The 25057-nt window shown below is 45.4% G+C and overlaps 1 protein-coding gene across 1 annotated transcript in view; it reads left to right on the plus strand.

Moving 5' to 3' along the window:
* map7d1a (MAP7 domain containing 1a) overlaps window positions 1-25057 on the plus strand; it is a 79789-nt gene that overhangs the window by 33771 nt on the left and 20961 nt on the right. The window contains exons 2-5 of the mRNA XM_036973763.2: window positions 13988-14206; window positions 19757-19825; window positions 20495-20515; window positions 24572-24735. Coding sequence (XP_036829658.1) covers window positions 14074-14206; window positions 19757-19825; window positions 20495-20515; window positions 24572-24735 — 387 coding nt within the window. The 5' untranslated portion in view covers window positions 13988-14073. The remainder of the gene's footprint in view (window positions 1-13987; window positions 14207-19756; window positions 19826-20494; window positions 20516-24571; window positions 24736-25057) is intronic.

Here is a 25057-nt window from a genome sequence, read left to right on the forward strand (position 1 = left end):
TTAAATGGCCCCTCAAAGCGCGGACCCAGCTTCCGGCAGGGCAGGTGAAGGGGCAGATTTCGGGTCGAGAGCCAGACCCGATCCGCCTCACTGCGGTAGCGGTCAGCACTCGCCTTTTGCCTCCTGACGTCCCGTTGTAGCCATATATGGGCAGCGTTCCATGTCTCCTCTGAGTGCCGAAACCATTCATCCACCGCAGGAGCCTCAATCTGGCTCTGATGCCATGGTGCCAAGACCGGCTGATAACCCAGCACACATTGAAATGGTGATAGGTTGGTAGAGGAGTGGCGGAGGGAGTTTTGGGCCATCTCCGCCCAGGGGATATAAACCGCCCACTCCCTCGGCCGGTCCTGGCAATAGGACCGCAGAAACCTACCCACATCCTGGTTGACTCTTTCCACCTGCCCGTTCCTCTCGGGGTGAAAACCTGAGGTAAGGCTGACCGAGACCTCCAGGCGTTCCATAAACGCCTTCCATACTCTAGACGTGAATTGGGGACCCCGATCAGAAACTATATCCTCAGGCACCCCGTAGTGCCGGAATACGTGGGTGAAAAAGGCCTCCGCAGTCTGTAGAGCCGTAGGGAGCCCGGGCAAAGGAAGAAGGCGGCAGGACTTAGAAAACCGATCCACAACGACCAGAATCGTGGAGTTACCCCGCGACGGGGGAAGATCTGTCACGAAATCCACCGATAGGTGTGACCATGGTTGTTGTGGAACGGGAAGGGGTTGTAATTTCCCTCTGGGCAGGTGTCTAGGTGCCTTGCACTGTGCGCATACCGAACAGGAGGAAACATACACCCTCACGTCCTTAGCTAAAGTGGGCCACCAGTACTTCCCAGCAAGGCAGCACACCGTCCGACCGATGCCAGGATGACCAGAGGAGGGTGACGTGTGAGCCCAACAGATCAAACGATCGCGGACATCAAACGGAACGTACAGACACCCAGCTGGCCACTCAGGGGGAGTGGGCTCTGCACGCGACGCCCGCTCGATGTCCGCATTCACCTCCCATACCACCGGTGCCACCAGGCGAGAAGCTGGAATTATGGGAGTGGGATCCGTGGACCGCTCCTCTCTATCATACAGCCTGGACAGTGCGTCTGCCTTCACGTTCTGGGAACCTGGTTTGTAGGAAAGGGTGAAAACAAAACGTATAAAAAACATGGCCCACCTTGCTTGATGAGGGTTCAGTCTCCTCGCTGCTCGAATGTACTCCAGATTGTGGTGGTCAGTCCAAATGAGAAAAGGGTGTCTAGCCCCCTCAAGCCAATGTCTCCACGCTTTCAGAGCCATGACAACAGCTAACAACTCCCGGTCCCCCACATCATAGTTTCGCTCCGCCGGGCTGAGCTTCTTCGAAAAGAATGCACGGGGGGAGGTTTAGTGGTCTACCCGAGCGCTGAGACAGCGGCATATTCGGGGGGAATGTGCATGGTGGAAACCTGGTTTGGACTCTCCACCGTAGTGGCACCTAATGAAACACCAACACACCTCCCTGAACACTAACAGGGCCATTCCTTGAGAGCTCTCTGTTGCCACAAAATAATAGGATCATGAGAGGCCAACCAAGGAAGGGCCAACCAAGGAAGACCCAATACAACAGGAAACGCAGGAGAATCGATCAGGAAGAGACTAATTCTCTCCTCATGACCCCCCTGCGTTCTCATAGCAATGGGCGCTGTGACCTCCCCAATTAGCCTCAACCCAAAGGACGACTATCTAAGGCATGTACAGGGAAGGGAACATCAACAGGAACAATAGGGATCCCTAATCTATGTGCTAAGGAGCGGTCAATAAAGTTCCCAGCTGCGCCTGAATCTACTAGCGCCTTATGCTGGGAATGTGGGGAGAAGTCAGGAAATTCCATAAAGGCCAGATTTGTGCAATATACGACTGATTGTTGTCCTATGGACAGAGTCTCCCACCTCAGCTGTAGATCTCTGCAGTTCATCCAGAGTGATCATGGGCCTCTTGGCTGCATCTCTGATCAGTCTTCTCCTTGTATGAGCTGAAAGTTTAGAGGGACGGCCAGGTCTTGGTAGATTTGCAGTGGTCTGATACTCCTTCCATTTCAATATTATCGCTTGCACAGTGCTCCTTGGGATGTTTAAAGCTTGGGAAATCTTTTTGTATCCAAATCCGGCTTTAAACTTCTTCACAACAGTATCTCGGACCTGCCTGGTGTGTTCCTTGTTCTTCATGATGCTCTCTGCGCTTTTAACGGACCTCTGAGACTATCACAGTGCAGGTGCATTTATACGGAGACTTGATTACACACAGGTGTATTGTATTTATCATCATTAGTCATTTAGGTCAACATTGGATCATTCAGAGATCCTCACTGAACTTCTGGAGAGAGTTTGCTGCACTGAAAGTAAAGGGGCTGAATAATTTTGCACGCCCAATTTTTCAGTTTTTGATTTGTTAAAAAAGTTTGAAATATCCAATAAATGTCGTTCCACTTCATGATTGTGTCCCACTTGTTGTTGATTCTTCATAAAAAAATACAGTTTTATATCTTTATGTTTGAAGCCTGAATGTGGCAAAAGGTCGCAAAGTTCAAGGGGGCCAAATACTTTTGCAAGGCACTGTAAATGGCACAGATCCATATATGGCAATGGTCTATTTGCATATAGGCCTACTGCATCTCTGATTGTTTATGCCGCACAGGTCTGTGTAGAGTACGGGCTGAGTAGTCCGTGTCAATGCAATAGAATCCTACTCCGATGCTTTCTGCCTACAACAAAATATATTTAATAGTTTGTGTTTCAGTATGTTGCACTGAAAATGGCTAATATTGCGTTCATTCAATCACAATTGCCAAGGTAAAGGGAAACGTTGATAGTGTTAACAGGAAAAACTCTAGAACAGTGGTCAACAACCTTTTCTGGGGCAACATCTTTTTGTGAGTGAAAATGCAAGCCGAGATCTATAGCTCAGATTTTTTTACAACATGACTTAAAAAACGTAAGCCTATGCAACATTAACCCATTAAAACAGTACTGTAGCAATGAGGTTTGTGCAATAAGCTATAGGCCCAATACATTATCACCGCATATTAGCTTGAATTGCCCTTCCAATGCATTGTTGTTTGGGACATTTAAAAAAATTATATTTCAAAATTTGAGGTAGACTATATGATCACACCGGTAATAGATCCGTTGTTGTATTACTTGTGAGGCACAGCTGAGTGAGCATACATTTATATAATTAGCTTTTTGTTTTTATTTTACTGGGCTGATGGTGCCTGTATCTGATGGTCAGTCTCGGCGGAGGGAGAGAGCAGCAGACTGAAGGTTTGCCTGTTAACGTCCCTACGTGTAACGGTTTTCTTGGTGAGAAGGAGAGTCGGACCAAAATGCAATGTGTAGATTGCGATCCATGTTTTAATGAACAAACGTAAAACACGAATCAATACAAACACTACAAAATAAAGAACGTGATGAACGTAACGAAAACCTAAACAGCCCTATCTGGTGAAAACACATAGACAGGAACAATCACCCACAAACACACAGTGAAACCCAGGCTACCTAAATATGGTTCCCAATCAGAGACAATGACGAACACCTGCCTCTGATTGAGAACCATATCAGGCCGAACATAGAACTAGACAAACTAGACATGTAACATAGAATGCCCACTCAGATCACACCCTGACCAACCACAACATAGAAATATACAAAGTACACTATGGTCAGGGTGTGACAGTACCCCCCCCCCAAGGTGCGGACTCCGGCCGCAAAACCTGAACCTATAGGGGAGGGTCTGGGTGGGCATCTGTCCGCGGTGGCGGCTCTGGCGCTGGACGTGGACCCCACTCCATAATCGTTTTGGTCCACCTCCTTAGCGTCCCTAAATAGGTTACCCTCCTTAATGACCGCTCGGGACAGAGGGACAGCTCGGGACAGAGGTAGCTCGGGACTGATGGGTAGCTCAGCACTGAGAGGAAGCTCAGCACTGAGAGGAAGCTCAGCACTGAGAGGAAGCTCAGCACTGAGAGGAAGCCCAGGCAGGTAGTTGGATCTAGCAGATCCTGGCTGACTGGAGAATCTGGAAGAGTCTGGTCGACTGGCAGATCTAGAAGAGTCTGGTCGACTGGTAGATCTAGAAGAGTCTGGTCGACTGGCAGATCTGGAAGAGTCTGGTCGACTGGCAGATCTGGAAGAGTCTGGTCGACTGGCAGATCTGGAAGAGTCTGGTCGACTGGCAGATCTGGAAGAGTCTGGTCGACTGGCAGATCTGGAAGAGTCTGGTCGACTGGCAGATCTGGAAGAGTCTGGTCAACTGGCAGATCTGGAAGAGTCTGGTCGACTGGCAGATCTGGAAGAGTCTGGTTGACTGGCAGCTCTGGCTGCTCCATGCTGACTGGCTGCCCCATGCTGACTGGCAGCTCTGGCTGCTCCATGCTGACTGGCTGCTCCATGCTGACTGGCTGCCCCATGCTGACTGGCAGCTCTGGCTGCTCCATGCTGACTGGCTGCCCCATGCTGACTGGCAGCTCTGGCTGCTCCATGCTGACTGGCTGCTCCATGCTGACTGACAGCTCTGGCTGCTCCATGCTGACTGGCAGCTCTGGCTGCTCCATGCTGACTGGCAGCTCTGGCTGCTCCATGCTGACTGGCTGCTCCATGCTAACTGGCTGCTCTGGCTGCTCCATGCTGACTGGCGGCCCTGGCTGCTCCATGCTGACTGGCGGCCCTGGCTGCTCCATGCTGACTGGCGGCCCTGGCTGCTCCATGCTGACTGGCGGCCCTGGCTGCTCCATGCTGACTGGCGGCTCTGGCTGCTCCATGCTGACTGGCAGCTCTGGCGGCTCCTTGCAGACTGGCAGCTCTGGCGGCTCCTTGCAAACTGCCAGCTTTGGCGGCATCCTGCAGACTGGCAGCTCTGGCGGCTCCTTGCAGACTGGCAGCTCCTTGCAGACTGGCAGCTTTATGCAGACTGGCAGCTCCTTGCAGACTGGCAGCTCCTTGCAGACTGGCAGCTCCTTGCAGACTGGCAGCTCCTTGCAGACTGGCAGCTCCTTGCAGACTGGCAGTTCCGAACAGGCGGCGCTGTAGAGGCGGAAAGCTTTGACAGCGCTAAACAGGCGGGAGACTCCGACAGCGCTAAAGAGGAGGAAGGCTCTGGCAGCGCTGGACAGGCGAGGCGCACTGTAGGCCTGATGCGTGGTGCTGGCACTGGTGGTACTGGGCCGAGGACACGCACAGGAAGCCTGGTGCGGGGAGCTGCTACCGGAGGGCTGGGGTGTGGAGGTGGTACTGGAAAAACCGGACCGTGCAGGCGCACTGGAGCTCTTGAGCACCGAGCCTGCCCAACCTTACCTGGTTGAATGCTCACGTTCGCCCTGCCAGTGCGGCGAGGTGGAATAGCCCGCACTGGGCTATGCAGGCGAACCGGAGACACCGAGCGCAAGGCTGGTGCCATGTAAGCCGGCCCAAGGAGACGCACTGGGGACCAGCTGCGTAGAGCCGGCTTCATGGCATTAGGCTTGACGCTCAATCTAGCCCGGCATACACGCGGAGCTGGAATATACCGCACCGGGCTATGCACCCGCACTGGAGACACCGTGCGCACCACTGCATAACACGGTGCCTGTCCGGTCTCTCTAGCCCCCCGGTAAGCACAGGGAGTCTGCCCAGGTCTCCTACCTGGCGTAGCCATACTCCCTGTTAGCCCCCCCCCCAAGACATTTTTGGGGCTGCCTCTCAGGCTTCCATCCGCTACGTCGTGCTGCCTCCTCATATCTGCGCCTCTCAGCTTTCGCTGCCTCCAGTTCTTCCTTGGGGCGGCGATATTCTCCAGGCTGAGCCCAGGGTCCTTTACCGTCCAGTTCTTCCTCCCATGTCCATTTCTCCAGGTGGTGCAGCCTCTCCCACTGCAGCTGCTCCTGCTGCTGCTGCCTCTGTTCCTTCCCCTGCTGCACCTTGGTGCGGCTACACTCCCCTGATTTAGCCCAGGGTCCTCTCCCGTCGAGGATTTCCTCCCATGTCCAGAAATCCTTACTATGTATCTCCTCTTTTCGCTGCTGTTGCTGCCTGTTGACACGCTGCTTGGTCCGTTGGTGGTGGGTGATTCTGTAACGGTTTTCTTGGTGAGAAGGAGAGTCGGACCAAAATGCAGCGTGTAGATTGCGATCCATGTTTTAATGAACAAACGTAAAACACGAATCAATACAAACACTACAAAATAAAGAACGTGATGAACGTAACGAAAACCTAAACAGCCCTATCTGGTGAAAACACATAGACAGGAACAATCACCCACAAACACACAGTGAAACCCAGGCTACCTAAATATGGTTCCCAATCAGAGACAATGACGAACACCTGCCTCTGATTGAGAACCATATCAGGCCGAACATAGAACTAGACAAACTAGACATGTAACATAGAATGCCCACTCAGATCACACCCTGACTAACCACAACATAGAAATATACAAAGTACACTATGGTCAGGGTGTGACACTACGCTTTCCCTTTCCTCCACTGACACTGACCAAAAAGAAACACCACACCGTCTTCCAGCTGATGGCAGAACTCGAGTCGCACCGCATTATTTTGTTGTTGTTACTCCTATGAACAGAGAAAGTTAAATATTACTCAATATTAAAAAAGACCCAAGCCACTAATAATAACAACAACGCAAGCCTATAGATACACGTTCCTACTCATTCATTACTGCTGCAGTGCTTGTTGTAGCTCTGAGTGGAAGTAGGAAGAATGAGCATGTTATGGCTGATAAAATTGTTGAATACAAAGTGTTGACAGTGCTGAGAACTTAAACATGAACTCACTCTTTGCTGTATTCGTTGACAGTCTTCTCTCTAGTCATGGTTTTAAACGTTTTGAAATATCACAGTATCAAGTTTGCTGTAGCTTTCTGTTATGCCTGCTACGTTACTGCAAACACGGTGATCTGAGCCATCCGATTGGCCAGCATTAGGCCCATAGTGCACTTGATTTGCTCCCCGGGCCCGCAAGGACAGCAGAGTTTGTACCTTCAGACACATGAAATGGTTAAAAATAGCAACAGTTTGCCTACCCAGCACGCAGGGCAGCTGAATCGGGTGCACCTACCGCTAACCGCCCAAGATGGATAAAACAAAATAGGAACACAAGGCTTTATCGTTTGTTTTTTTACAGAAATATTTGGCTATCGACTAGGAATGCCTTGTCGATCGACCGGTTGGCGACCACTGCTCTAGAAAGTTGAGTGAAGTTCAATCTCGTGCTTCGCTCTGTGGGCTGATACAGTCTCGAGGCTACTGCGCACGTGCGCAGCTTAGAGTGGACATTGGTAGAGTGCGTACGGCCCAGTATATATCACCCCTATACCAGGCGGTGTCAGAGAAAGGCCCAAACAATTGTCAAAGACTCCATCTACCCAAGTAATAGACTGTTCTCTCTGCTACTGCACAGCAAGTGGTACTGATGCACCAAGTCTGGAACCAACAGGACCTTGAGAACAGCCTCTACCCACAAGCCATAAGACTGCTAAATAGTTTGTCTGGGTAGCTATTGGTTAACTATTTATATATTTGCACGGACCCTTTTTGTACTCTTTTGACTCATCACATAAGCTGCTGCTGCTGTTTACTATCTATCCTGTTGCCTAGTGACTTATCCCTAACTTAGCTTATCCCTAACTACAGTGCATTCAGACCCCTTGACTTTTCCCACATTTTGTTATGTTACAGCCTTATTCTAACATTTTTTCAATAGTTTTTTCCCATCATCAATCTACAAACAATACCCCATAATGACAAAGCAAAAACAGGTTTGTAGAAATGTTTGCAAATGTAGAAAAAAAAAAGAACATTCAGCGATATAATATTAGCATTACCTTGCCCTGAGCATGCACATTTGGGCACTGGTCTCTCCCTCGAGAGCTTTTGTGGTCCCTTGCCGATATAGGCTTGGCTTAGACAGTATCCCATAAATAATTGAGGTGATTGGAAAAGGCTATTTAACGTAGAGCTCTACATAGCTTATTTTGGAACCACAACACTCCTCAGTCCTCTCCCCTGCCTCCGACAGGAAGACACGGTGAGACAAATTAGAGCTGCTCTGCTGCCCGTTGATTCTTAACATGTCATTTAAGATAAGACGAGACGTAAGATTTAATTCAATGAGTATGGTTGTTTGTGTGTAATGTACAAGCGTGCCTGTGTGATTTTTTTTGCTGTGTTTGTTTTTCTAAGGGTTGTAAGTGTAACAGTAGCTTTCCTGTCTTATGTGTCTTGCAGGGAAAAAACACACATAAGACACTGGTTTGACACACGCTGGACACGGGGGACACAGAGGGCCTAGAGAGATAGGTCATGGAGTACAGGGCAGACACACAGACAGACGCGTGAACTGGACACCCCAGTGTACAGGACCAGCATGCCTCAGATTCCTGATGCTCGTCTGTCCAACCTTCTAGGCCCTGGCCTGGCCTGCTCACGCCTCTGCTTTTCACTGTTTGTCTATATATAGCCATTGCAGGCCTGGGCTCGAATACTATTCGAAAGCATTTCAAGTACATTAGCTGTGTTTGATTGAGCTTGACTGGCACAATGGGACCATTTTAGAATAGTCGAAACAAGTGCAAAAACTGCCCATCGTGAACTCCAGGCAGGCTCAAGCAAAATCTCAAAGTATTTGTAAGATTTAAAATAGTATTTGAACCCAGGTTTGATAGAAAGTAGCGACCCCTCAACATGGAAATCTGCAGTGTCATAGTGTTCATTATTTAGACTGATTCTAGTTGCACTTCCCAGGGTCTGTGCAAGGCGGCTGTTAGAGTGGTAGGAACACTCCAAGTAGCATAAAAACACATTAATTGTGTGTGTGCACGCGTAAAATGCTGTTATCGAGCATTGAATTGCACTGTAAATGCCTTGCCTTGTTCTCTCTTTTTATAGTCTCACTCAATGATATACTATGCCATAGGGATTTTCCTTGTTGAGTAGAGAGGTGGCTGTGGATTGATTTATGCAACATGTATTATGAATCATGTAAATGGTGACCGCCTTGTAAAGAGGGAGAAATGCTCTCTCATGGGTTTTGACTGTAGGTTCTCCCAGGGTAGAACGATTCAGGGGAGACATTACAGTACTGTGAAGGTAATGGCGAAAAGGGAGTGCTTCAAGGTACTGTATTTGGTCTCTTCAAAATGTAGAGAGACCAAACAAAGAACGTGCCTATTGCTCACTCAACAAAGTTCCAGTTTATTCTGCGAGTAGTAACGTGGCGGAATGATTGTGAAACAGCTATTTCGAAGACAATTCGCACTTGAAAACACACCGGTTGGACAGCAGTGTCTACCTCATGACATGCTTATTGCATTCCCTTTTTAGAAGTTGTTTTAGATGTGTTAACGCTCAGATGACTTGGGTCGCTGTGCGACGCCAGAAGGAAGCATTTGAATGGTTACTCGACAGTAAATCAAGTAATGGTTATGTCGGAATTCATTGAGTACATCTGTGCAAATATCGGATTTGCATTTTGAAAAGCACAGCGAGTTAAATTGCAGGTAGCGTGTTAACGTTTGGTTGCTGTGCCCCAATCCTGTTTGCGGTCAGGGTAACTGGCATGGGGTTACCAGGCTTGTTGCTCAGGGCCTGTATTCATAAAGCATCTTAGAGTAGGAGTGCTGATCTAGGCTCAGGTCCTGTTTGTCCATGTCATCTTATTCATGATGATATCAAAGTCCAAACTGATCCTAGATCAGCACTCATACTCTGGGCACGGATGACTAAATGTCAATACCACATAGAATATTATTCAGTGAGACCAACAGAGTGTCTATTCTCTTGGTCTTTGTATCAGCCATCCTTTCTCTGTTGTCGGGAAGCGCAGGGATGCAGGCAGCCAGAATATCACGTCCATAATGTCCCTCGTTTCTATCCACTGCACCAAAACACCATGGAATATTAATCAGCCAAACCTCCCCTGGCCTGCAGCACAACACAAAACAACACCTCTCATTTCCTCCAACTCTTACGCTTTCGCTTACGCTAAGGTTTCATTTGTATTCAGCCTACACACTGTGCCTGCAGACCGGGCTTTCTTGCACATTTGCATCATAGACTCTACACTGTATATACCAACACCGATTATCAGAGCGGTTGCACTCAGCACTGCTACCCATTGTGTTGTTGATGGCAATAGTCCTCAGGTGTTAATGAGTTTGCTATGATATGCTCCCTCAGGGGTATATGAGAGCAACACAGTTCCTGTCTGTCAAAGACTGTGACCTTTGGATTCTACCTTGCCATATCTAGCCCAGGGAATGTAACACGTATGTGTGTGACTAGATGTGAAGTAGGGTAAAATAGTAAGAAAGAGGGGGGGTTGAGTGTATTTTTTTCACCTACCAATGTTGCGGTTGTGTGATGTGTTGGCTGGGGTTCACAACGTTAGTTGAATAACTTTGCTCAATACGACTGCAATTTTCTAACCTGGCTACTAGATCACTGAGAGAGGCAGAGATTGCTTTTTATATCAAAAGATCAAATGCAAAGCAAAAACACTGAAAACACATTGAAAACACTTTCTCATCCACTCAAAAGCGCACATCAGGAGTTTGGTTTTGGGGCATTGTGATATTGTCTCTTCGGGACACTTTGTATCCTCCTCGTGAGTCAGTTTGATCCATTGAGATGTGGTCTGTCTTTGTCTGAAGTCTGTGACGGAGCCAGGGTGGAAAGAGGGGTTAGCTTGATCATTACATAGTTCCAGATTTCTCACTGTCCCATGTGGATGACATCACAAGCTCCCACATTGTCAGAGCATAAGAGGGAGGAGAGAGGAGGAAGGAAAAGGAAGCCCGGTGGTGGTAATTTGGGGTGGTTGAGACTTGAGAGTGACTTCACCCATTTGGCTTTAGCCAAAATAGTCTCAAACCCGCAATTATATATGGGCTCTGCCATCTACTTTTGCTCTCGAATGGGGAAGCTGTGTGATTCCTTCACTCAGTGTTATTCTGTCAGGACATGCAGTTCTGTTTTTATTCTGTGTAGGCTAGGCTTTCTGTTTTGGTTGAACTTATTTTCACTTATTTGTTTGGTTTCACATGGGTTTGTGGTGTGCATCTAATTTGGCCACCTACTAACTCCCCTTATGATGAGGGATTCTAGTTGTCATCATCTGCATGCTCTCTCTCTCTGTCCCTCTTTCTGTTTCTCTCTCCCTTTCTCCATATACCTCCCTTTTTATATCTCCTCTCTCTCTTGCTCTCTCCCCCTCTCCATCTCCCCCCACCCCTATCTCTGTCCTCGCTCTGTGCCCTCTTTCTGTTTCCCCCTCTCTATATATCTTACCCTCTGACTCTTCTCCCTGTCATTGCAGTGGGTTTGGCAGCAGGCCCAGTGCCATACAATGGCTCCTTTCTCTCTGAGTATATCACTAAGCTCATCCACCTCGCTGGCCCAGTACTTATTTAACAGTGGCAGGCTTTCAAAAGGAGACCGCTGTGTATCTGTCTCATCTCAGCTGGTTGGTCTTAAAAATCATACAATGTGATTTTCTGGATTTTTGTTTTAGACTCCATCTCTCACAGTTGAAGTGTACCTATGATAAAACTACAGACCTCTACATGCTTTGTAAGTAGGAAAACCTGCAAAATCGGGCAGTGTATCAAATACTTGTTCTCCCCACTGTACGCTATGCTTCATGGAGTGGCTACTTCTTTTTTTTCTGGTAATAATGCATTGGTCCTCCCTGTTGACTCTCTTATTTGCGGAGGTAAGCAGCAGATTGCCCGAATGCCAGTCTTATTTTCATCACTGCCTCCAGCAGACCATAACATGTGTAATTCACACAGGTTTCGCTCAGCCAGGTGCCTGCCAGCATCCCACAAAAATACATAGTGTATGTGATGGAGGAGGTCTGGTCAGCTGTGTCTGTCTCTCTGTGCCAGGTGTGTGTCTCCTAGGCCTTTCTAGGGAGTTTTTCCTAGCCACCGTGCAGGTCTACACCTGCATTGCTTGCTGTTTGGGGTTTTAGGCGGGGTTTCTGTACGGCACTTTGTGACATCAGCTGATGTAAGAAGGGCTTTATAAAAACATTTGATTGATTGATTGAGGTAGACTGTACGACAGATGGCAGGTGACTGAGAACGACAATGTCAATATGGAGGAGACTTGTTCCCATAGAAATAGAATGGCTAGATGGGCATGACCATTCTAGTCATTCAATTTCTATACCTGCCGACTGTTCAGTATCAGAGTACAATTCAAAACAATATAGCTATACTGTATAGGCTACATGCAACTAGGTTCGATACTAAGTACATCAAAATGACTTCCCAAAGTCATACACTATTTGCTTCTTCCAGCATTGCTGCGCTGTGTGGCATTATCATACTTGCCACTGTGTTGCACAGAAGAGAGTACATCTCCTTTCTGTGGTCCTTTGTGACATACCTCCTCCACCGTCATTGTTTTTAGCCCTGAATGAATAATTTAAAGCACGTTGCCCCAGTGTTTACCCTGAGAGACTATGTGGAAGAAACTCAGCTCAATGCTGAGTGTTGCATAAGGAATGTAGGGCGACAGTGCTGAGTGGACAAAGGAGCCAAATATTCCCCCCTAGGACTTTGTGAGGCCTCCAGAGCCTGGGCAAAGTTATGTTTGAGCAGGGAGCTTCAGGCTCAAGCTGCCAAGTGTGAGTCAGACTGCCACTGAGGCACTGACCCAGTCGTAGAGCTCTCGCAACCAACACGCTGTCCAACACCCTGTCCAACTGTTTCTATGCCTAAAGGTTTTTGCAGGTGCAACCTGTGATTCCATTGTGGTCACAGGATGAAATGCACACACAATCAAGGCCCAATTAAGCTGTACACACACAATAACAAACTTTGTGCCACCTAATCCGTGTTCAGTATACTCAAAAAGACAGACAATACTTTTTAGGATGAAACTACACCTTTAAAATGTTCTGTTTGGCTAAATTAAGGATTACTTTTGTCATAAAGAGAGGAACCTGCATGTATTTTGTCGTCCCCCCCCCCTCTCTAAATCAATCCGCTCCTCCCCGGATAGAATCATCAAGAGGCAGACAGGCAATTGCTTTGTTTGTTCTGCCAGGGAGAGAATTCACTCAGCCCTGACTGTCGATGAATCAGCCGGACGTTCTGGGAGAGGAGCGTGGGGTAAAGTTAGAGAAGCAGACCAGCGAACCGAGATCTTGTAGCTATTAGAGTGCTTAGTGGACTAAGCATATCTTGAGTCATTTAGACTCTTAAGGTTTGCCAGTGGGTGAGATGTACAGTGGGGCAAAAAAGTATTTAGTCAGCCACCAATTGTGCAAGTTCTCCCACTTAAAAAGATGAGAGAGGCCTGTAATTTTCATCATAGGTACACTTCAACTATGACAGACAAAATGAGAAAAGAAATCCAGAAAATCACATTGTAGGATTTTTAATGAATTCATTTGCAAATTATGGTGGAAAATAAGTATTTGGTCACCTACAAACAAGCAATATTTCTGGCTCTCACAGACCTGTAACTTCTTCTTTAAGAGGCTCCTCTGTCCTCCACTCGTTACCTGTATTAACATATCGTTATTGTCATGATGTGCTTTATCATTCTTGTGTGTTTATTGTTTTACATTATTGAGGCTGAGAGTTAGTTGAGTAGCTCAGCAGAGACCACAACACATTTTGATCTCATACTATGACTTGCTGATACAGTATGTATGTACAGTGAACATGTTATGGGATCCTAAGCATTTTATGATCATAAGCATTGTGCTATATAAAGTTCCTCCATGGACAAGGGGTTTCCTAATCAACCTTGATTCCACCTGTTGCCCCTGTTACCTTCTAGAGACTATAAAGTAGATCAATACAACATCACTCAGACCCACTTCCAGACAAGCTGCTGTTTTGGAATGAGGAAAGGTTGAATTCCATCACTATATTGTGGTGTGTTAACGCTTCTCACTCTGCCATTTTCTCACCTGGCTTCTTCCTCTCTCTTTCTCCGACCAGCTCCCCACCCGGCTCAGGACCCAAGCCCCACAAAGGAAGACACTGAGGGGTTGACAAGCCCCTATAAAACAGGCCCAACCCAGATAATGGAAACCTACACGAAAAAGGACAAAGAAAAGAAAGCGGGGACCCACACAAAACTGGACGTCATCCCGAAGTCACCTGCTACACCGACGTTGCCCATGCCTGGCTCAAGTCCTAGCCCCAAACCTAATAAAGGTTAGTCGCCCTATAATGTGGTGTTACCAGTAACAAAGGAAATGGTGTGAAAATGGCTGCCCATTAGCAGTGGTGTAAAGTACTTAAGTAAAAATAATGTAAAGTTTTTGGGGGGAATCTGTACTTTACTTTAAAATTTATATTTTTGAAAACGTATATTTTTTACTTCACTTTATTCCTAAAGAAAATAATGTGCTTTTTACTCCATACATTTTCCCTGACACCCTAAAGTAATCGTTACATTTTGAATGCTTAGCAGGACAGGACTGTTGTCAAATTAAAGCACTTATCAAGTGAACATCCCTGGTCATCCCTACTGACTCTGATCTGGCGGACTCACTAAACACTTCATTTGCAAAGATGCCTGAGTGTGGAACCGTGCCCCTGGCTATCTGTCAATAAAACAAAACAAGAAAACAGTGTTATCTGGTTTGCTGAATATAAGCAATTTGAAATGATTTATACTTTTACTACTTAAGTATATTTTGCAGTTACATTTACTTTCGATACCTTCGTATATTTAAATACAAATACTTTTAGACTTTTACCTAAGTAGTATTTTACTGGGTGACTTTCACTTTTACTTGAGTCATTTTCTATTAAGATTCTTTACATTTATGCAAGAATGACAATTGGGTACTTTTTCCACCTATGCCCATTAGTATGTGTTTCTATCTACCATAGAGCATTTGAAGTAGTTTATGATCATTTTCAAGGGTATGAACACAAACACAGCATTAGATGTCCATGATTGTGTAATAAAGGCTATCTTCCTGTGATTATTGAGCAATTACCTCAGCACTCAAGTGATGTCATCCGACCCCTCGGGGGAGGGGGGGGGGAATGGTTCAGTCCAGAATGATCCTGACCACAGGCTTTCAGTGCTGGGGGTAAATCCAATAGACCTGGTGCAGGGGGTTAGTTACAGCGCTTACAGCTCACATGACAAAATCCATTAAGCTAGAATTGTTTTGCAGTAGGTTTATAGAATTTGGCCAAAATGTTTTTTGTTTGTTGTTGTTGTAATTTCTGATGCAATGTTGAGTGGATGACTAATGCTATTTGTGTGTAGCTCAGTTGGTAGAGCATGGCACGCCAGGGTTGTGAGTTCGATTCCCACGGGGAAACTGTATGAAAATGTATGCACTCACTAATGTAAATCGCTCTGGACAAGAATGTATTTGCTAGCAGGCTAATCGCTAACAGGCTATAGCTAGCCTGCTTGCTAATCACCTCCGGTCTCTAATAAAAGTTGGAGGAATTAATCTGACTGGGCATCACATTTCACTGAGTGATGCCAGGGGGGGGCATTTAGCCTAGCTTGACCCGCTGTTGCACCACCACCACATTTGTTTCCACAATGCCACTACTTGTCCTGGCCCCAGCACTGTAGCACATGCAAACACTAAGAAATATGTTTGGGGGGATTTGTGAACATAGTCTTACTTCCTTTCTGCCCATTTTATTCTTTGCCCATTCATCTATTGATTGTGGTCATGGTCTATTTAACTGTAGCGTGAGGTGGCAGAGCTAATCCAAATTAGTTCTACTGACTAACTTCCCCAGATGATCACAGTAACACCAAATTAGAATACTGGTTTTGGTGTGCCAGATCCGATACAGTCAGATCAAGGAGCTCATTTTAGCGACATTCTAATTGAACTGCAGGATCGCTCAGTAGATAACAGATCTCAGATCAGCTTTTGTAAAGTAAAAGATATTGGTAGCAATTTACTTAAAGCCGACAGGTATAATGCTTTATAGCCTATCATGAGCCTCTGTAGTGTCTTATGACAAGGGTTATAATGTTATGTCTCTGGAAGGTCTGTTGGAAGCATTTGAGCACCAATAAGTCAACACAATTCTGAGACAGCACATTCTAAAAGGGCTTTTGTCACTTCCTCTCCATCAGGTTGCCTTTCTGCTCAGTCATGCAAGCTAACTTCTGTGTTATATCTTACCCCAAGGGTAGGAGGAAAAGGACGAGAAACAGTCTGCAGCTCTTAATTAGCTCAATTAAATGGCAAGGCATGCATTTGGGAGCACTACCTCCATAATGTCCGCTTTAATTATACTTTGGCACATCTCAGCCTTGGGTCTGACAGCTCATGGCACTTGGCCACCGGCGGTCCGTTGCCTCCCGGGAGGTTTTCAAGAGATCATTAAAGGGCCAGGGATTTTACTCTTTACTGTCAGGGGGCCCTGCTGCTTCAGTTCAGCCAACCACACGCACACACACACACACACACACACACACACACACACACACACACACACACACACACACAGCTCCCCCAAACCCCTCTCCATGGCACTTGTTAATTGTTGCTATGGAGAATTGGTTTTTACTGTAACACTTTCTTGTGGATTTCCCATGGACATAAATACAGTGCCTTCAGAAAGTATTCACACCCCTTGTCTTTTTCCACATTTTGTTGTGTTACAGCTTTCAATTTAAAATGGATGTTTTGTCACAGGCCTCCACACAATACCCCATAATGTCAAAGTAGAATCATGTTTTTGGAAATTTTAACAAATGTTTGAGTCAATAAGTATTCAACCCCTTTGTTATGGCAAGCCTAAATAAGTTCAGGAGTAAATGTATGTGTCATGTTCGTCATACGAATGAGACCAAGGCGCAGCGTGGTATGCGTACATTCTACTTTATCTAAAGAATGAAACACTGAACAAACTAACAAAACGAACCGTGAAGCTATATGAATAGTGCAGACAGGCAACTAAACATAGAACAAGATCCCACAAACACCAACGGGAAATGGCTACCTAAATATGATCCCCAATCAGAGACAACGATAAACAGCTGTCTCTGATTGGGAACCATATCAGGCCACCATAAACATACAAATACCTAGACCTACCAAACCCTAGACATACAAAAAACCTAGACAATACAAAACCCCTAGACAATACAAAACTAGCGTATCCACCCTAGTCACACCCTGACCTAACCAAAATATAAAGAAAACAGAGATATCTCAGGTCAGGGCGTGACAACATCATCTCTGAACTCCACACATACAATTATCTGCAAGGTCCCTCATTCAAGCAGGGAATTTCAAACACAGATTCAACCACAAAAACTAGGGATGTTTTCCAATTGCCCCGCAAAGAAGGGGACCTAAAAAAAAGCAGACATTGAATATTCATTTGAGCAAGTTATTAATTACAATTTGGATGGTGCATCAATACACCCAGTCACTACAAAGATAAAGGCGTCCTTCCTAACTCAGTTGCCGGAGAGGAAGGAAACCTCTCAGGGATTTCACCATGAGGCAACGGGTGACTTTAAAACAGTTTCAGAGTTTAATAGCTGTGATAGGAGCAAACTGAGGATGGATCAAAAACACTGTAGTTACTCCACAATACTAACTAACCTAATTGTCAGAGTGAAAAGAAGGAAGCCTGTACACAAATCAATAGCCTAAAACACAAGGCCAAATCTACACTGGATTTGCGTACCAAGAAGACAATGAATGTTCCTGAGTGACCAAGTTACAGTTTTGACTTTAATCTGCTTGAAAATCTATGGTGAGACTTAAATGGTTGTCTAGCAATGATCAACAGCCAATTTGATAGAGCTTGAAGATTTTTTGTAATAATTCTGGGCAAATATTGCACAATCCAGGTGTGCAAAGCTCTTAGAGTCTTAAGAAATACTCACAGATGTCATCGCCGCCAAAGGTGATTCTAACCTGTATTGACTCAGGCGTGTGAATACTTACGTAAATAGATAGATATTTCTCTATTTCATTTTCAAAAAATGTGCACAAATTTCTAAAAACATGTTTTCACCATTATCATTATGGGCTATTGTGTGTAGATGGGTGAATTCAGGCGGTAACACAACAAAATATGAAATAATATGAATGCTTACTGAAGGCACTGTATAGCCAGAAAACTATGCCCATCTTTGTCCAATGAGAGAAGTGGTCCATTTTAAAGGATACCCATTGGATATGCCCGGACAAAAGTTCCCTATACATTCAACTCGGAACCCAGAACCAAATCCTGTGTGCGCTAGCTAGCTACTTTGTCTTTACAGTCTGCCATGACATCTATGGATCAAACTGCTCCTCTATTCCTTTCAAAAAGGCAAGTAAAACAGATGACAGAGAACCATATTGTTGAGATTTGAGGAGTACGCTGCTAACAGTCTGGAACCCAAACACGCTGCAGTGTTTCTGGGTCAGCTTGATTCTGTTTCTGTCTCGGAGGCTCCTGTGGGTGACTCATCGTGATGGTCAGGGCCCACACATATACACACACACACACACACACACACACTAGCGCTTTTTACAGCACTATACATAATCGGACGTAGTTTCAAAGTGGGTCAGAGGATATTATAGGGAGGCCGTTGCTGTTCTGTCCTGTCTGGCGGATTGTTTCAGCACTGTGATGATTGTGTTTTAATGTGTTAGAATCCACTGAAGTATGAATCGTGACATGGATGTACAACATATGGTCTGTGTATGGAAGGAATGGATGGAAGATGACGCTGGAAGCCTTCACACACACACAGTAGAATTCAACTTGGCCAGTTAAATGCCGATCAATTGTCGCGAAACGTTAGTAATTGGTGCTTGGCATTTGAGAATGACATCATAGTAATTACGGTATGGTGTTTTCATCCAGGGAGTTGTTGCTTAGGTCATAATTATGCAATGAATCATATGCAGCATGATTGTCTAATTATATGAATTGTTTTTTTGATTATCATTCAAAAGCAATTGGGGTGAAATTGGTAATTGGTTATGGCTCGGTGGCAGTGTTCCACATGGAATCCATAGCAGACAACCCAGAAGGGTGCAGTAGAATTCCTGTAACAGTAGGACTATGCCCTCCAGGCATGAGTTAAGGTGCTCAGAGGAATGCAGACACCAGAGATGCTACAATGGGAAAAGATGAATCAACACTTTTTCCAGTCAGCACCAATCAGAGACTTTTGAACATACACAGTGACTTGCAAGACAGCTCTGCTTGAAGATCGAAGAGGACCTCTATAGAAATGGATTGTTCTGATGTACAATGTTTTTTTTTGTCTCGAAGTTGGACAAAGAACATCTCTCCCTTCCCCAACGTGGTTGTTTATGTGGTTCGCATTTCCTATAAGCCACTAAACGGCTACATTGAATGCTGAAAGAACATGGTTGACTTGGCACAAGTGAAAAATAAACCCTGTTTATAGCCATATCCTGTCTAGGTTTAGGTGTGTTACTTAACTGAATGCAATTACATGTTCACTCATGAATCCTCACCAGGACACTGTAGACAAGGTGTGCCATGGTGTGACTAACCACCAGTCCTAATCAGAATGTTTTCCCACATTGCTCATTCACTTCTATTAGACACTAGGGTGGAGTCTCTATCTGGCTCTAGCTCTAGGAAAGTTGCCAGATTTGACTGCCAGTTTCCAGCGTTTTATCGCTCTGCAGATGTGGGGCTGGATTGGGGCTCTTTTCTCTGTGTACAATGTCCTCTCACATTCACTTCCTCGCTCTTTCTCTCGTTGTCTCATTCTCACCCTAGACGCAGTGAAGTCAGAGGACAGACAGAAGCTGGCCAAGGAGCGGAGAGAGGAGAAGGCCAAATATCTGGGTAAGCTGAGATGGAGGTTGAGAGGAGGAAACTCTGTACACAGGGAGAGGATGCCCCCTAGTGTTGGGGGGTAAGGGGTGGTGGCATATTTATGTTGTAGGTTGTGTCTGCGTTGGCTTTGTTTTCTGGCCGACACATGGTGTGCACATGTATCGCATAAACATTTGGGGAAACGTTGAAGGAACGTCAAACGAACCTAGGCTGTGGCTCAAGCTCAAGCTGAGCACTTCAATGAGAACGAAAACCAAGCCAATGATTTAGTATTTGGCTTTCAAGACACATTACAGTTTTCAACGTGCGAGCACCAAATTAATGTTCATCTGCATTTTATTAAAACAATAGCCTAGCTAACCCCTTTTTGTTTGAACTCACAAACGCTTTAACGATCCCCAGCTCTGAACCTATATGTTTAACCTAACGTCAATTGATACATACTTGTTTTCAATTGATAGTAGCATAAGTCAATGCCCTTCTTCAAGTTGCCTTAACAATTCTCTGGCTCTATTTCTTTTGTCAGTCAAGATGTCTGCCTGTCACCCGCTTGAGTGTTGTTGTTTGTTTGTGTCACAAGCCACACTGTCCTTGGCTCTAGTGACACCCTGGTGATGTGCACTGCTTTGCATGATTGACAGTTGCTCTTGTCTTCTCTTTCGCCCATCTCCCCTCCAGACAAGCTCGGCCAGATACAAGGTAAACCACACCCTATGTGTCCATGGTGGTAGGTGGTGGTGGTGGTGGTGGTGGTGGTGGTGGTGGTGGTGGTGGTGGTGGTGATTCTCGTTGTCTTGACCTGCAGTTTTGACCTGTTACCTTGATTGATTTGAACAATTGTGTATGTTTGTTGTTCAATCACCCTCTCTACAATTTTAGTTTTTTAATGAACTTTCTACATTACCATGGAAATGATTGCTTCACGGGTACCAGGCAGCCATTGTGAGTGTACCAATGAGTTTATCAGTCAAGTTGCCAGGGTTAGAGGATCCAAGCCCATTCTATTCATTCTATTTCTTTGTGAGCTGCTGCTGCAGGGAGGGGGGCATTGCCTAGGCAACCGAAGACTCGTTTGCTACAACACCTTGCTTGTTTCAACAAAGCGCAACGCTGTAAATTGTCCATGTTACCGCATAAACGGGACTCAACCTCATGAATGCTCGGCCGTCCGGTCTTCAGTCAGCTGTTCGTTCCACAAATTTGTATATATACACAGTATATATATATATATATATATATATATATATATATATATATATATATATATATATATATATATATATATATATATATATATATATATATAATTTTTTATATAGTTTTGAGGGTTATTTTATTTTCATGACGGTCTTCATCTGTAACCGTCGGTTACACAGTTATATGGTCATTTTACAAGCCCCACATTGTTTTGGTGCACATTTTTTTTCGTAGGACGTTAACCTAGTGTCAACTTCCATCACCTGTTTTCCTTCCATGTTGAGTAAATGATACAAACTAGGTGTTTCCACACAGGTGTTGTCCTTGAGTTAATTAAACATTATATCATCCCATCATGTATAAACCTATTGGGCAGGCTGTATTTTGGGCATTATTTTGGCTACCATGGCTATGCCCCCATAGGATGAGAATGTCCTCCTCCATAGGCACGAGTGGTCACTGAATGGTTTGATGAGCATGAAAACGATGTAAAACATTTGCCATGGCCGTCTCAGTCATCACATCTCAACCCAATTGGACACTTATGGGAGGTTCTGTAACGACGCCTGAGACAGCGTTTTCCACCACCATCAACAAATCAACAAATTATGGAATTTATTGTGGAAGAATGGTGTCGCATACCTCCAAAATAGTTCCAGACACTAGTAGAATCTATGCCAAGGTTGATGCTGTTCTGGCGTCTCGTATTAAGACACTTTATGTCGGTGTTTCCTTTATTTTGCCAGTTACCTATATAATCATATAATTTATGACCACTATATGCAGTTATTGTGCCATTTTATACAGGAATTATAAAGAGAGGATAGGAATCAAAAGTCACATCACCCTTGCTAAACGGCAAATGTGTTTATACTTAATCTCGGGAACCCAGATCCAAATCGCACATTTCCTGGCCAGCTACTTCATGAGTAAACATTTATGTCAACAGTCTGTCACGAGAGACACGTTTTTACTATAAAGGTCATGTTCGTTGTCCCGTTGTCACAATTGGGAGTACAAAGCTGGGAGCTGCTTAAGTAAAGAACCTCATAGAAGTAACCTATATGCCTTCTGGTAAATCCAGCCTTCATCATCCTAGTAAAGTGTAGTAGATCTTGGCTAAAATGGGTTATACCATTATGGATCAGTCTAATTGTCAGTCCACTGGGGCAGGAGGCCAGACAGAGGGTTTCTCCCTGATCTGAATTCCTTCATTCACCGAGATTCAATCTATGAACTTGTGTTTGCAATCCCAGCTAGGAGGCAATCCCGGCCTCCAAGGCCAGTCTTTTAAAGTATCAACATCTGGAGTGTATTGAGTCTTCTTCAAATGTAGGCTATAAAGTGCCATTTTTTTTGTGTGTCCCCCCCCTCAAACGAGATCGGATTTTCTCCCTGTATGTTTTAGTGTTTTGATAGGCCTCTGCTGAGTAATGCATGAAATGTTCACGAAGCCGCAAGAAGACGTGTTTGGCCCTGTGACCATATGAGTTGTCCGTTCTTGGCTCTCTGTAGAGTGTAATGCATACTTCATGTGGACAGGGAGGGAACAGGACTCAGTAACTGATTATTTCCCGGTTCTAGCCGCTGCCTAGCAGACATAGATGTTGAGTGTCAATGTAGGGAAGATCGTATTTAAGTCACATCCACAGGGGGAATGCAGTGCTGTTGATCTCTTCAATATACACACACACACACACACACACACACTTTTTAATTGGCTCAACTGCCACTACGCCATCCTATTCAAGCCACGTCAAAACTGATATCAGATCACATGGGGATGTTAGTAAATTACCTAAGATCAGTTATTAACTGAAAGTATCCATTTATCGTACAAAATAATTGTCTATTTGACATCAGCATTCTAAAAATAAATCCCTATGGCGTTATCTTTCTCCTCGATGCTATGCGTGTTCTAGGCTAGCCCGGCCACTGTGCTGCTCCCTGGCAATGTGCCGAGATCTCACGTGGGCCTTGTCAGTGTCACACTCACACTGTCACATATTTGACGTGTGAGGGCGGTGTGCAGTCTGTCATGCTCTCACTGTGACAAGTCGCTGTGCCTTTTGAGTCAGTGGAGGCGAGAGCTGTGTAAATCTCCATCCATAGCCAGCTCTGACATGTAGCCTCTGTGGACACTGGAAGCCTCGCTTCTCCTTCCTCTTCCCTTCTCCCACACTCCCTCCTTCTCACTCCCCATACTTCAGATTTCCACAAGGCTGAATCTCCGAGACAGTCTACACGCAATTACCTCTGCTGCTGCTAGCCCTCGAAGCTTTGCCTCGGCAGAAGTTAATAATATGCCCTTGCCTTACTGGAGTTAAACTACTGTTATTACATTTGAATTACGTTGAACCGAAATGCACACTCACTGTAGCAGATAAGACGTGGGAACTCATTTTGTTAGCGCTGGGGCCCTCTGGCCTGCTGTGGCATGGTGTGATGGTGCTTTTTGAGCCTACTCCTCTCAAATAAAAGCACAGCTGTGCGCTTTGCGATAAATCTAAGCGTTTGCCTTCAATGTTGCCCCAGTATTCCCCTAATGTAATCGGATAACTACTTGTTTTTGTTGCATCAAGTACCCCCCCCCCCCCCCCCCCAAAAAAAAGAAGATGATCCTTCATTGGGGTTTATTCAATAAAGCCAAAAGATATAGTCGCTTATGTGCAAAGAGAGAGAAGCACCGTGTGTCCCAAATGGCACTCTATTGCCTATTTAGTGCCTTAAGTCCCTATAGGGCTCTGGTCATAAAGTAGTGCACTATGTAGGGATTAAGATGCTATTTGAGACGCAGAGGCAGTCATAGAGATGGTGGCGTAATACCACCTTATAAGCCCTCTTTGAATGGCTCAGGGGGTGGGGACGCTTACCATATCAAAGTTTATTGTGCAGTTTATTGAAACCGGCGCTTGATGCGATTAACGTGGTGAAGTGTCAGTCCAAGGGTATCAGCCGAACCTTGCATAACGTTGCCTCTGTGTCGCTCTGTGCAAAGTGAAGTAATTCAATTTATATCTGTGGGGTAGTGGAATTTCCCTGTTGAAAAGAAACACTGCTTCACACACCCCACATTTTGTGGGATTTGAGATTTTAAAGCACCGTCAACATCAGAGTGAAGAGGCATTTGTGTTTTATTTAAAAGTACTTCAAATACTATTTATCATAGATCTGGTTTTGGAAGAAGTACTGTTTTTTATTGAAACAGATTAAAACACAAGGGACTCCATTTATTTTTCTGTCCATAGGAAAACAACATTAAAATGTTGGTCAACATCTAACAGTGCAACAGGGCTCTACCTATCAGCTGCAAGGGTATTTTATTCAAAGAGAGAATATAAGATTCTCAAATAAGTGGGACAGGAAGAGAGAGAATGCTTCCCCACGTGGCTTTCACTTGTCCAGTCATTTCCAATCAGTGATTGCCTCAAGGAAGGGAGAAATGAAGGATGCACTTTTGAAACATTTGAACAGGGCCTCAAAGAGAGAGAGAGTTCTCTCTTGATCCCAATTTTGTTATCTTGCCTCTCTAACCCTCCTGATTTGGTTTTCCCGTAGCGGCGAAGAAGTCCCAATGGCTGGAGAAAGAGGAAAAGGCCCGGCAGCTGAGGGAGAGCCAGCTGGACGAGCGGCGCAGGAAGCTGGAGGAGCAGCGGATCAAGACAGAGAAACGACGCGCCGCCCTGGAGGAGAGGCAGAAACAGAAACTAGAGAAGAACAAGGTCGGTTGTGAGGGAGAAGGGTGAATCTTAAGTCAGTTTAGCATTTTCCTCACTAACGGCAAAGGTTAGTATTGGGGGGAGGGGCAGCTGATCCTAGATCTGTTACCTAGGGGAAACTTCACCCCAGAACGGGTGGTAACACTCCTCACAGCAAGCCAATATTAGAGCCCCGGTGATCGTGGGCTCAATCCCCACGTCCGCCTTTCCTGCTTTCCCTTCTACTATCCCCATCTCCCCCATCTATTTCCACACTATCTCAATGAAGGTCGCAAAAATACTAAAGGAGTGGTGGAATTCCACCCGCCTTAACAAAACAAGAGAA

This window comes from Oncorhynchus mykiss, chromosome 3 (genome assembly GCF_057628025.1).
Source record: "Oncorhynchus mykiss isolate SJ-2025 chromosome 3, ASM5762802v1, whole genome shotgun sequence".
NCBI lineage: Eukaryota > Metazoa > Chordata > Actinopteri > Salmoniformes > Salmonidae > Oncorhynchus > Oncorhynchus mykiss.